The sequence below is a fragment of the Microtus oregoni genome, unplaced genomic scaffold (assembly GCF_018167655.1).
Source record: "Microtus oregoni isolate MIOR12 unplaced genomic scaffold, Mior012 000019F_ref0000042, whole genome shotgun sequence".
NCBI lineage: Eukaryota > Metazoa > Chordata > Mammalia > Rodentia > Cricetidae > Microtus > Microtus oregoni.
Genome location: NW_024543078.1, coordinates 40,582,348 through 40,595,291, shown reverse-complemented (window position 1 = coordinate 40,595,291; position 12,944 = coordinate 40,582,348). Strand labels below are relative to the sequence as shown.

The window sequence follows — 12,944 nt, the reverse complement described above, 5'->3', positions numbered from 1 at the left end:
GGAACCCACAGCTTGCCATGGCTCTCCTTTTCCTGGGCAGGAAAGCAAAAGGGAACATGCAGATAAGCAGGGAAGTCCTGAGGGTCACCCCCAGGCCACCCAGGGAGAGACTACCAGCTTGGGAAGCATTGTGGGCCATGTGGCCAGAAACTTCCCCTCGGGAGGCTGCTCTGTGGGTCCCAGAGATTGAACGCAAGTTGTCAGGCTCAGTAGCAAGCACCTTTGCCAGCAGGGACATCTTGCCTGCCCCTCTCCATGGTTAGGATACCTGCCACGCACACAGGTATAAGCTTTTGTGTAGACCCGATTCTTCATTTCTTTTGAGTGGACGCTTAGAAATTGGAATTACTGGGTTGTAAAGTAAACCCTAACATTGCGGCCACCACCATCACCACTACCACCACCATCACGACACACACACACACACACACACACACACACACACACACACACACACTGTGGCATCAGAATGGCTGTAACCAGGCTCATTCAGTGACTTCTCTCTTGAGGACCACTGGCAGCAAGGCTACGCAGTGGATAGGACATCCTCAGTTCTGAGTCCTGGAAGGGTGGGGGCGGAGCAGCAGAAGTCACAAGAAACAGAGTAAGCGACTCTGGTCTCCTCCCGTGAATGTTTCCAATGTGGCATTTCTCCGTGTTCACTGCTTCTCGCTCCGAGGGTATATATAGACATGACAATTTTTCTAAATTGTTTGAGAGCAAATTTTAGACATGCTGCCGTTGCATCTGGAAAGACATCTGGTAAGGGGGACAGAGTCAGAGATCTGAACTTGGAGAGTGGTCAGAGCCATGAGGTGTGAACGGTGTCCTGAAGCTGCAGGGGGTAAGACTGCATGGAGCTGCATATACCAACCGATGGCACCTTAATTCACTCTGAGGCCCTTATCGGGTTCCAGAGCATGCTGGGTCAGGACCTGTTTCTTGCGGCATGCTACCAGGCTCACAGCTTACCCCCTTTGGGGGGTTTTATGAGGCATGCCAGGTGACTGATGAGAAAGGAGTCCAGTGGGTGCCAAGCCTTCTTTCTGAAGGACCGGGTTGTTTGGAGAATCTCTTGCCCCTCTAATCACCTTGTCTGGTATGTTGCAGATGCAGCTCCTCCCCCCAGCATGGCTGAGCTGGCTGCTGAAACCCGTCCCCGCCAAATGGCAGCATATCCCACAGGTGAGCATCAGGGCCTGGGTCTCACAATAGACCAGATCTGTGGTCTGTGTCAACAGCAGCACAGAGGTAGGTTGGTAGAGTGGGTGGACCTTCTGCTCACCATGGTTGGCTGGCTCATTGCTTTGAATCTAGGGAAGCAAGTCACAGTGGGGGCACTTGTCAGGAAAGAGCACTTGTCCCATGGTTGGGAATTGAAAGAGAGAGGAGACTGTTTTTGCAATCTCCCTGCCTTCTTCAGTGACTCCCACTCAGCCCCAATTTCTTTGTTTTGGTTTCGTTTCTTTCTTTCTTTCTTTCTTTTTTTTTTTTTTTTTTTTTTTTGGTTTTTCGAGACAGGGTTTCGCTGTCCCTTTTTGAAGCTGTCCTGGAACTCGCTCTTGTAGACCAGGCTGGCCTCAAACTCTCAAGAGATCCTGCCTCTGCCTCCCGAGTGCTGGGATTAAAGGTGTGTGCCACCACACCCAGCTGGTTTTGTTTTTTGAGACAGGGTAGCCTCAAACTCAAGGTAATCCTCCTGCTTTAGCCTTCTGTGTGCCAGGATTATAGGCATGAGTCACCACACCCAGCTTTGGCCCTCCCCTTGAAAGCCAGCCCCACCACCTCCTAACACCAAAAGCTAAGGACTAAGACTTCAACACAGGGCATTGGGGAGGGATCATTCCACGTCACCAGGTAAGCAAGTGTAGAGAGTCTCAGGAGCACGCCAAAATCCACCCAGCCACCTTAACATTATCTGGAACAAGGCAAATGCAGGTTCCTGCTTCAGGATGCTAAGGATAGATAGGCCTTCGAACCTAAGCCTCTCCACACAAGAAAGGCTGGAAGGTCAGGGTCAGCCTGTGCTTGCCTCTGCACCCTTACACTAGCATCTACTGAGGACAGTTGGGGAGCACTGCATATAGCATTGGGCTAAGGAAGTTCCCTTTGGAGCCTCTCCGTTATCTCCAGTTGTGGGAGGCCTGAGCACCCGGCTCTGCAATTGAACTTTCTCTTTTGCTGTTATCCCCATCTTCCTCAGAGTCCCCCTTTGGGGTGCTTAGTGCTGCCCGCAGTCGCTTGGGGTGCATGAACCACTGGGCAATTGCAAATGCAGAGCCTGCCCTTGCAGGGAAGAGGGAGTTCAAAAGCGCTCACAGCTCAGGTTCCTTGTGAAACGTGAGATTCCGGAGCAGTGCTTCTCAGTCTTCCTAACGTCTTTACCCTTTCATACAGTCCTTCATGGTGTCATGACCCCCAACCACAAAATCATTTTGTTGCTACTTCCTAAGTGTATTTTTGCCACTGTGGTGAATTGTAATGTAAATACCTGATCGGGGGGGGGGGGTGTGATATACAATCCCAAAGGGGTCGCGACCCACAGGTTGAGAACCACTGTTCCAGACGCTTCCACACTTCTCAGACTCTGGACCTTCACCACTTGGGGTGAGAATATTGACATCAGAATCCCCAGGCCAGAAGATGCAGGCAGATGCTCTGGACTATCCCAAGGACGTGGGAACCAGCATCTCTCCTTCCTTCCCTCACACTCCTCTCCCACACCCCAGTATCCTCCGTGGAGAGAACGGCCCCTGAGAAGGCTGCTGCAAGTGACCTTGAGGGTCAGGGGGCCAGTTTGATTAGCATTTCCAAACACTGGGACAGATAAATTGGCTGCCCGGGAGCCTGGATTCTGGGGTGAGGCATTAGAGGAAATGACAGCAGAGGAAGGTCTAGCCCAGGTTAGGCACAGGGCACCGCAGGAAAAAGAGCTGAGACAGGGCGGAGGATGCTTTGACGTCTTGAAGCAGCAGAGAGGATCACACAGGGCCAACAGATTTTATTTTGGGGACAGGGTGGAGACGCTAATCACACGGGCAGCTTGCATTCAAAGTTACTGTGCTAGATGAAAAGGCTGCCACCTCAGCCACATTGAGACACTCTCAAGAGCCCTGAAACCCAAATGGTTGGCGGCCACTGCACGTAACATGCAGACAAACGGGGTATTCATCATGAAGAAAGACCCACTGGATTGTGCTACTCTACAGTTCTGGGAGCCAGGCCAGGTCATAGTACACAAGGTTCTGGATGTGTGGCTATCAGAACACCGTCTGAGAGAGGCCCGGGAGAGCTGGCTGCAGCTCAGCTGTCCCTTCCCAGCCAAGGCATCTTAAGGGTGGGGACTCTTGGTAGATTGGTAAAGGTGGGGGCGGGGCCCTTCTGAAGATGGGAAAGAGCCAGTATGGAGGCTTCAGAGTGCCTGGCATGCCCACAGTGGTTTGAGTTGGGCTCACTTCTGCAGCTGGGTTGTGGGAGTGGGAGGATGAAGGTAACAGTTACTAAGGGACCCTGGCTGAATGGGTACTCTTTGCTGGCCCACGGGAAGGATGGAACATGAATCCCCTTCTTCCTGTGCAGGGTAGGCACAGCTAGGGAAACCAGGACTGGAGAGGAAAATGGTGGCCCAGGGCCCTGTTCCCTACTTGAGGACACAGACAAAGAGTTGAGAGAATAAGGCTGAAGAGGAAACAGTCACTCGGGCCTTTACAGGCATTGTGGAGTTTGTTGTATTATAGACTCCTGCTGAGGGGTGGAAGCTGTGGGGAGCATTTCCCCCATCAGACCAGATAAGCTGCCTGAACCACTTTCTGCTCCTTCAGATCTGACCCTGCAGTTGTTGGCCGTAAGGCGGAAGAGTGGACTGCGGAGCCCCAGCCTGCAGCAGGCCCTGAGGAGCCGGCTCCGCCTGCTGGAGAATGACAGCCGGGAAGTGGCTCGTGTGCTCGGCGTGAGTCAACCCAGGGGCCTAGGGAGCAAGTCAGGACAGAAGAGGAAGGTGACAGAGTTGAAGAGTCACTCAGGACAGTGAGGGACAGCACTGGGCTGTGTGTCACCATCGCAGACTTGGGGTAGAATCATGGCCCATGTGAAGGCAGCTCCTTTAGCTACACGCTGGAAATTCTTAGACTTTTGTCTTCAGTAAGACGCTATATCACATAACCGCCTTCGCGCCCCTAGTACAGCCCTGGCCCTCCAGCTGCTCAACAAACTGTACCTCTGGGCTGCTGGCTCCAGGATTTGGATCCCAACTGACCACTTACAATAGGAAGTAGAGGACAGCCATAACGAGTTTTTGAAGTGTAAGGGAATGAATCCCGCACTTGCCATCCCAACCAGGGCCATGCACGTGTCCTCTGAGGCCACGGGGGACATTGTCACTCACTGTCTCTTCCTCTTAAGGAATTGTCAGCCAGGTTGCTGTCCATCCACAGTGACCAGGATCGGATCGTGGTGACGTTTAAGACTTTTGAAGAAATATGGAAGTTTTCCACCTACCACGCTCTTGGTAAGGCACAGTGGGCATCCACAGTGGGTTGTAGAGCCCCCTTTGGAGAAACCTAGCATTACATGTGGGACTCAGCTTTGGGGTCCCTCCCTGCATTTCTCAGAGGGAGGCTGGATGCACGCACCCAAGGACACCCTGGTACAGGCCTGTCTAATCGATAGCCCATGGACTATGTGCTGTCCAGGAAGGTTCAAATGTGAGCCAACACAGACTCATAAATTGACTTAAAACATGAGTTTTTGACTGGGTAGTGGTGCACACCCTTTAATCCCAGCAGAGTCAGGCAAACGGCCGAGTTCAAGGTCAACCTGGTCTATAGAGCCAGCTCCATCCAGAACAACCAGGGCTACATAGAGAAACCCTGTCTAGAAAAACAAAAAGCATGAGATTTAAAAAAAAAAATCAATTGTACAATTGTTTCCCAGTGTGGTTTTTAGGACTTTGTGGATGACAACGATGTATTCACACCTACAATCTCTGTGGATTCACTATTTCTCAGCCCTCCAGGCAGGCAGGGAGGAGTCACCAGAAGCTGCTGCATTGTTCAGTCTCGTATCAGTCAGCTTGGCCTTTGGATACTCTCTAGGTACCAGTCAGGGACTTTGCCATCCAGAAAACAGTAGCCTGTTTAGTTCCTGTCCTCTGTGTCCGCCAACATTTGTAAATGAAGGGTTCTCTCAGCATTTGCCCTGACTTTATAAAGGGAGTGAGGCCAGGCCTCCCAGCTAAACAGTCCTTGATAACAGGATGGATGGTCCCTATGCGGGCAGTGACACCCAGCATCCCACAGGCCTGCACATGATTGATGGAAGTGGGCATGGAGGACACTGGCATCACAGTGTGCAGAGCACTGCACTCTTGGTATCTCTGAACCCCAAGACACAAGGCCATATGAAGTAGTGAGTGAGTGGGCAGGTGTAACCCTAACAGCCCAGATAGTAAGATAGAGACCCACAGAATCTGGAGAAGAACCGTCTATCAGGGTCCTCTCTGGGTCTGGTATTTGAGGTCTTGGGGTTCTCTGCCCCTCCTGGAGCCTGTTGATAGTCAAACCTGGTCTTGCAGGCTTCACGCACCACTGCCTGGAGAACCTGCTGGTGGACCAGACCTTTTGGTTGCTCTCACCCAGTGAGGAGGAGGAGACGGCCATTCTCATGTATGTAAGCAAGGATGCCTTGAAGCAGACACACAAGAGCCTCCTCGCCCAGGAAGGTGGGCAGCAACGGTGACCATGGTTAGATCTCACGGGGCTGGGGACACTGTGGGGGATAGCTCTAGACACAGAGTGTCATGGGTGGGAGGCATGATGTAGCATAAGGTGCCCTAGACACTGTCACTGGTTAACAAAACTGTATGTGACTCTCAAAGAGGTGAGGGGTAAAGAGAATGGAGAGGAAGGGTTTTTGTCTATAACCCGGTGCTCTGAGCTTGTTGGCCTTATAGAAAAAGGGTCTTGAGTCCCCAGGAAGGAATCTCAGGGCTGCTTTTCTTTCCTGGCCATGGGTGTACACCAAGATGAGGCCAGGCTCCTTGGTGACATCGAAGCGCAATCCCATGTCTGTCCCTGAGTCTGAGCATGCCTCACAGTGTCAGTGGAGGTGAGGTTGGGACCTCCTTTGGGCCTCCACAGATGGGTATCCTGGGAAGAAGAGGGTGCAGTGGGCTCCTGTAGGGTCCCTGCCCTTACTGTGGGTCTCCTTGAAGTTAGGGCTGGCAGCTTTCCTGTTTGACAGAGCCATGACTGCCCCACTGGTCACCCTGTTGACCATGTCTGTCCTTTCAAAGGGCCCTTCTTTGTTCTGTGTCCTGACCACCGTGTGAGAATGACGCTGGGACCTCAGGGTGCAAGGAAGGGCTCCCAGGCCCTCAGGCGGACTTCGGGGGTCCCTCTGGGAGTGGCCATCCTGGAGACAGACTCATCTTCCCCCACGCCCAGCACATCCTCCAAGGCAGAAGCAGCAGAGGCCGAGCCAGAGCCCTTGACTCCATTCCACCAGTAGGTACCAAGCTCAAATCTCCATCCTGAGACCTTGGAACAGAGGAGGGGCTGCAGGAATCAGCTAAGATTTTTGGAGAAACTGAGGCCCAAGGTGGGGGCAGTTTGACCAGGCCACAGAGCAAATAGGATCCAGGAGTCGAAATCCAGATCCTTGCCTGGGCTGTGGGCCTTCAAATTGCTGGCCCCGGTTGCTCCAGGAGAGTGGCAGGGCACATGTTTTGCCAGGGGAGGAGGGTAGGGGGATCTTCATGGCTCATGGTAACAGGGGCGGCAGTGCCCCCTAGGGTGAGGCACCCAGCCTGGTAGCACCACACATACCAGCCGCACACCTGGCAGGTATGTGGAAGGGGCGGGATCCTTGTGCATCCTGAAGGGCTGCTATTCCTTGAGCATTCTATAGGGCACACCTGTCCCCAGTTTGAGACCACGGCACAGACCTCTTCTCCCCACTCCAGGTGGACTCTCAGGGTCCCATGGGATCCTGTCGATGAATCCATGGATAGACCGGGGACGCCTGAGGCCCAGCTGATGGGTGAGTATTAGACTTCCCTCCCGGCGGGAGAGGTGGCAGAAGACGGCAGGGACTAGTATTTTGGAAGTTTCTGTGTTTGTTCTGAGTGTTCCCTAAGTCAGAAGAGGACATCCTTTCTACAATACTCAGAATTAGCTAAAGCTCAGAGAAGTTTAGGGCCCAACTAAATTGCCCAGCTCTTCAGGAAATGTGTTGGGACTCTTCTCACACCCCGCAGAGCCAGGAATGTGAACTCATAGGATACCCCATTGAGACTGATTCATTGGAAGATCCTAGGCTTGGCTGACTGGTTGGCCTACAATCTGTGGGTCAGGATGGAGGGTGGATAAGTTTTCTGGCCCTGTCCTGGGTCTTCCTCATGAGGAACTGGTCCTTCAGGCTGCCCTTGGGGTGGGGATGGCAACAGATTTCTCTTCCCCTTGTGGAGCCTGCTGGTGTTGGATGGTTCCTGTGCCTGCTGCGTGCACACAGTCTGAGCTGCGTAAGGCCGAGTCCTATTCCTGAAGGCTGGTGGCCTAGGGCTGAATTCACCAGTGTCTCAGCCTTGGTGGCCCATCTGGTATGAGGATCAAATGGCCCCTCTGAAGACCACAGAGAGACCCAGCTCCTCAGACCTCAGGAGACAGGCTTCATTTCACACACCTCTGGCCAAGTTATGGACACCAACAGACTCCTGAGGGCTACCCTGTCTGTCCACAGGGCCTCAGCTCTGACCACATGGCCTTCTCCCTTCAGGATTTGGCCTGGCCTCTGCGGTAGCTGACTTCCAGGGCTCAGGGCCCGAAGAGATGTCCTTCTGTGTCGGTGATGTCATCGAGATCATCGGTGCCCAGGTGCCTGGCCTGCCCTGGTGTGTGGGCCGGCACGTGGCCTCTGGCCAGGTGGGCTTTGTGAGGACTGGCCTCGTCAGCATACAGGGCCCGGCATCTGAGTGAGTGGCAGAGGTCCCTTTCCTGAACCCCACACTGCTCCTACGGGGATGCTGCCACCTTCCATTAACCTCTCAGGAGCCACCTGGGCACTGTCCTGGGCAGCTCCTCCCCCTCCTCCACTGAACCTTATCAGCCCGTCCAGGCTGCCACCAGGGGGTCCTGTGTGACTGTCCAGGTGTCCATTCACAGTGTCAGCTCTACATGCTTTGGTGAAAAGTGTCCACTTGCTAGGTATAACCCCCTCACTGGGAGCATGCGGTGCAGCTGCTGAGCCGCTGTGGCTCTGGGGAGTGGTGAGTGAGTCTTCCTGCTGAGCCCAGTGCCCCCCCCCCCAGTGTGGGCCTCCCTGGCTTCTGACTGGATTCTTCAAGTTCCCAGTGACTCCTCAGCCAAGTCTGTTTCCTCCTCTGAGACACTTGCTACTATCTGTCTCAGCTTTGCTGGTGACAGACACAAAGACCCAATTCCCAAGGTTGCCTTCCCAGCTTCCAGGGGTACAGGCATTTTGAGGGTTCTCCATGTCCCCTCTTCAACACAAAGCCCTGTGAAGCTTCTGGACCTGGTTTCCATGGCCTCAGAGTCCTCTTGCCATCAGCTCAGCTCTGAACAGATGTGGGTAACCCTTCGCTGTCACCTGGTTCCCCGGGGGCCCTGCCAGCCTGTAATCCCATTCCTATTCATTAACCCCTGGCCCTGTTCTGTCTGCTTGCATCTGCTCCAGCCGAGGGGACCTCCAGAGGAGTGCTCTGGTCATTTCTGGATGAACTCTGTATAGATTTGGACAGTGGTGGGTGGGGAGTGACCGGGGAGTGTCCAGTGAGCCCAGCTGAGCCTACTGTTGGTCAGTTCCTGGTTTCCCCTGGACGTGGCCTGGTTAAGACCTCAGTTGAAGAGCCTAGAAATACAGGTGTATGCAGAGAACCTGTCCTCTGCTCCTGTCCCTTCTATAGCCATGCTTCCCTCAAACTGGACATGTTTCAATGGCCCTTTTGCCAATGGATCCCATAGCCGACTCTCAGATGCAGTTTCTAAGGCTGCTGCCATCCTTATGAGTCCCCTCCCTTCTAGCCCCTGATTTAAAGTGTCCCTGTCAGTCAGAGCGGGCAGACACTGGCTGGACCTGTGTACTGGTCATACTTAGAGCCGCATTTTCCAGCACCCCATCAGAAGGTCAGCACGCATGCGGAATAGGGACATAGCCTATCTATGCCCCATTGGGTGACCTCCACAGACTCTGCACCCATCTCCAGGGACAGAGAACTCTGGGCTCTCCCCTTCTGAGTTGTGCAGTGTTGCTTTATATGATAACCTCATTAGCTCAGGTGGTCCTTGGTCTCTCAATACAGAGATGGTGCGGCTCTCCAGGCAATGCATCCTCTGTCCCTGGCCTCTTGGCAGATGTGGGATCCTAGTGGCTTTGGTGGTTCTGGGCTGGAAGAGCTGGGTTCTGATCCATTTTCCCCTGTCTCCCTGGAGCTTTGGGGATGTTGGCATTATCTTTCACAGCAAGGGACTGTATCCACTTCTCTGTCACTCAAATATTTTCTGGCATTTCTCCTGCCTTAAACCTGGGGGCTCCCACCTTGGGAACAGCCCAGAGGTTCTTCTTTTTTTTCTCTCTTGATGTAATCTGAGACAGAGAAGGTAGGAGCAGACAGCAACATCCATCCCTTACCAGCTCATGGCTGAAGCCAGCTTCTCATCTTGGTTGCTTCGTCTCCTCTCTCTCTCTCTCTCTCTCTCTCTCTCCCCCTCCCCCTTCCATTTGTCTCCAGACCATCTGAGAATGAGTTTTGCAAGTCACAGACCTTTACCCCTTTGCAGTACTTGGCTCTTAAAGCCAGGATCTCAAGTATAAGCCCAGGGTGAGTGTCAAAACTCAAAAAATTCACATCTCCACCTGTTCACATCCTGTTTACAGCCAAAGATGACCGCCGAGAGTGGCTCACACTCCCTGTGTCACCTGCCTCGCTTTTCCCCACAGCCTTCAGAGGCCCAAGGAGGCCAAGGGCTGGGCTGGGCTGGGCTGTGGTTTCCTTGGTCTATAGAAGGTGCATTTTAAAGTTTCACATTCCCCTGCTAACTTAGTCCTACAGGCAAAATACCTCCCTCCCTCGCTTTTCCCTTTGTCCCTCTGTCCCTTTCTGTGTCCTCTTCCTGGCTTCATGGCCACATGAGCCCCGTCCTTGTGTTAGGTACTGTGGGAAGAGTGGTGGCTTCACAGGGAACGGTTCAAGTGGGGCTTATGAATCTACCCAGGCACTCACCTTCCCAGGACCTTTATAATCTAAATCTCTTTTAAAAAATGAGAGATTATTTTATTTTATGTGTGTGAGTGTTTTGCCTGTGTGTATGTCAGTCTATGCACCAAATGGGTGTTTGAACAGAAGCGAGCATCAGATCCCCTGGAACTGGAGTTATTTATAGATGGTTGTGTCTAGGAGCCAAACTCAGAGATCCTCTACAAGAGTAGCAAGTACTCTTAATTTCTGAGCTGTTTCTCCTGTTCACTTAGTCTTTCTTAATCTTGGACCTAACAAGGGTCCTCTTGGGTTTTGTTGTTGTTTGTTTGTTTGTTGCCGAGACAGGGTTCCTCTGTGCAACCCTAACTGTCCTGGAACTCATGCTGTTGACTAAGTTGGCCTCGAACTCAGAGATCCTCCTGCCTCTGCCTCCCAAGTGCTGGGATTAAAGGCCACCACCACCAGGCAGGAAGGCTTTGTGTATATTTGGTGTCTCCACTGTGGTTGAGTGGGCCCAGCAGTTAAATGAGGGAGAAGAAATGGGTCTTACTGTGAAATTTTGACTTTTGTTTTTAAAAAAAAATAAAACAAAAACAAACAAACAAAAACACCCTCCCAAGTTTAGCTGTAGAGATACATGGCTGCTGATCCTGTTTCCTGGATCTGGACAGCTCCATCCTACAAAGAAAACACAGCTCCCAGGGGGCAGTGTCCTCAGTGAGGTAGGAAATGCAGTGGAGTGAAGCCATCTGGCTCTTACAGGTGCTCAGCTGACCGCTGGCTCTGTTCCAGAGTCCTGGAATGACAGTAAACTCAGTTAACCTGAAGGCGAGCCTGAAGGCGAGCGACTCCATTGGCCAGGCTCCTTCTGCCCACTCTCCCGGGGGCCTCCTGGACTTTGAATTTGTTCTTCTAATTGTGGATTTTTTTTTCTGTCTCTCTAGTCTGGAAAGTGCACTTTTCCTTAGTGAGGAAGAAAGATCATTCTTCCGCAGAGAGGGCCATTTCTCAGATGAGGATGCTCGGCGGCTCCTGAGCAGAACATCTGGCACAGATGTGTGTACCACATGCAGCCTGGGTAGGTGCAGGGAGTGTGTGGTACCTCTGTTCTCTCTGTGAGCTGGGGAGGCATAAAGATTGTTCTGAGTCAGATTAACCTGGAGTCGTCCCAGGGCAGATTCCTGGAAGAGCAGGAACTTCTCTGAAGGGTGTGGTCCAAATGCTTTGCAGCTGGGTGGAGTCCAGTGGTCTGGTTAAGGCCACATGTGATGGTTACACTCTACCTTGCTAGGGCTGGGTTCATGTACCCAAGAGAGCTAGGTGCCTTAATCCCAAGAGAGCTGGATGCTGGTTGGATGCTTCTGGCTCTTTCTAAGCTCCCTGGGGGTTCTCTCCTCCCCTCCCTTTCCAACTACACCACCTCTCTTGGGACGTCCTCAAAGAAGCAGTGAAAGTCTACCAGGGAGCAGAGAAAGGCAAGCCAAGAATGTGCCCTCAGGGCTGGGTGCGGGCAACCCAGAAGGCAGTCCTGAGGCCCTAGCTGCAGAGGAAACCTATCTCCACTGTCAACAGGCACCAGGTGACACACCTGAACCCTTAGTTTCTGAGGGTAGGACAGCCTGGGGACCCCATTGTGATCTGACCAGAACCCTTACCAGCACATGGGGTTGGCTCCTCTGCCAGTGCCCGTCAGATTCCTTTTACCCAGCTCTAGACAGAATTGGCTCCAAGGTTGTTGAATCCCAGGGCCAGAACTACTAAAGGCTCTCCGCTAGACAAGCCTCAAAGTTTTGTCTGATGTTATAACTTCCTGGTTTTTATATGTTTTCTTCAGATCTTTTCCTTATTTTGTTGCTATAGCAATCCAGCAGGCAGTTAGTGCCAACCCAAGGAGGTAGGAATGAGGCTCCAGTGCCACCTGGGTGAAGAGCAATCAGCAGAGGAGAGACCCAGCCCAGTTTGTTCCGCAGCTGTCTGTGCCCCTCTTGTCATGGAGCTGACAAGGATCCCAGGCACCCTCAGTAGGATGTGTGGGAATGGGGACACCAGGGCTAGACATGTGCTCCATCGTTGCCTGGAAACATCTGAGAACATGGATTCTCTGGCCCTGGCCATTGTAGGCGCTAGTGACTGGAGAGCTTGCATTCACCTGGCCGCATGAGGCAGGATGCAGGGTGCAGGCGGAGGAGTGACTGCTTCTCTTTTCCCTTTCCTAGACTGGTTAGAAGAAGCTGAGGGTGAGCATCTGGAGCAACGAGGTAGGTACCGCCCTGCGGCTCAGGTTCCTCCACTCATGGCTGAGTCTACCAGGTGTGAACACAGGGCAGAGGCAGCAGTATGGGGGCACCATGGGCACTCAGCACCAATGCCATGCCTCTGCAGGATGTGGGGGATGTGGAATGGGTGCCCTGGAGCTCCTCTGTTGCACCTGTGGAAACCTTGGGGACCCAGATCTCTTCCTGTAGATGCATGGCCTCATCAGGACCTCCCAAGAAGGCTGGGCATCCCTCTCACCTTGTTCCAGCCCATGCTGCTGTGGGTTCCTTTTCAAGACCAGATGCAGTCACCCAGATTTTCCACTGAGGGCCCATTGGTTAGGGGTTGAAGAGAAAGTCCCCCACAACTTAACCTTGGAGGTCCCTCCCTCTTGGGGCCCATTCCGGAATGCCCTTCCCATCGCTCCTCTGCAGCCATCTTTTTCCCTAGAGGGTCTAAACAGAGGATCTAGAAT

The 12,944-nt window shown here is 52.9% G+C and overlaps 1 protein-coding gene across 3 annotated transcripts in view; it reads left to right on the top strand.

The window, feature by feature from the left end:
- Window positions 1-12,944, top strand: part of LOC121459210 (SH3 domain and tetratricopeptide repeat-containing protein 1-like) — a 43,067-nt gene that overhangs the window by 16,752 nt on the left and 13,371 nt on the right. For all 3 annotated transcript variants that reach the window (XM_041668723.1, XM_041668724.1, XM_041668725.1), the window contains 9 exons: window positions 1,111-1,185; window positions 3,822-3,949; window positions 4,402-4,507; window positions 5,573-5,719; window positions 6,293-6,503; window positions 6,962-7,038; window positions 7,774-7,969; window positions 11,158-11,291; window positions 12,430-12,471. In XM_041668723.1, coding sequence (XP_041524657.1) covers window positions 1,111-1,185; window positions 3,822-3,949; window positions 4,402-4,507; window positions 5,573-5,719; window positions 6,293-6,503; window positions 6,962-7,038; window positions 7,774-7,969; window positions 11,158-11,291; window positions 12,430-12,471 — 1,116 coding nt within the window. The remainder of the gene's footprint in view (window positions 1-1,110; window positions 1,186-3,821; window positions 3,950-4,401; window positions 4,508-5,572; window positions 5,720-6,292; window positions 6,504-6,961; window positions 7,039-7,773; window positions 7,970-11,157; window positions 11,292-12,429; window positions 12,472-12,944) is intronic.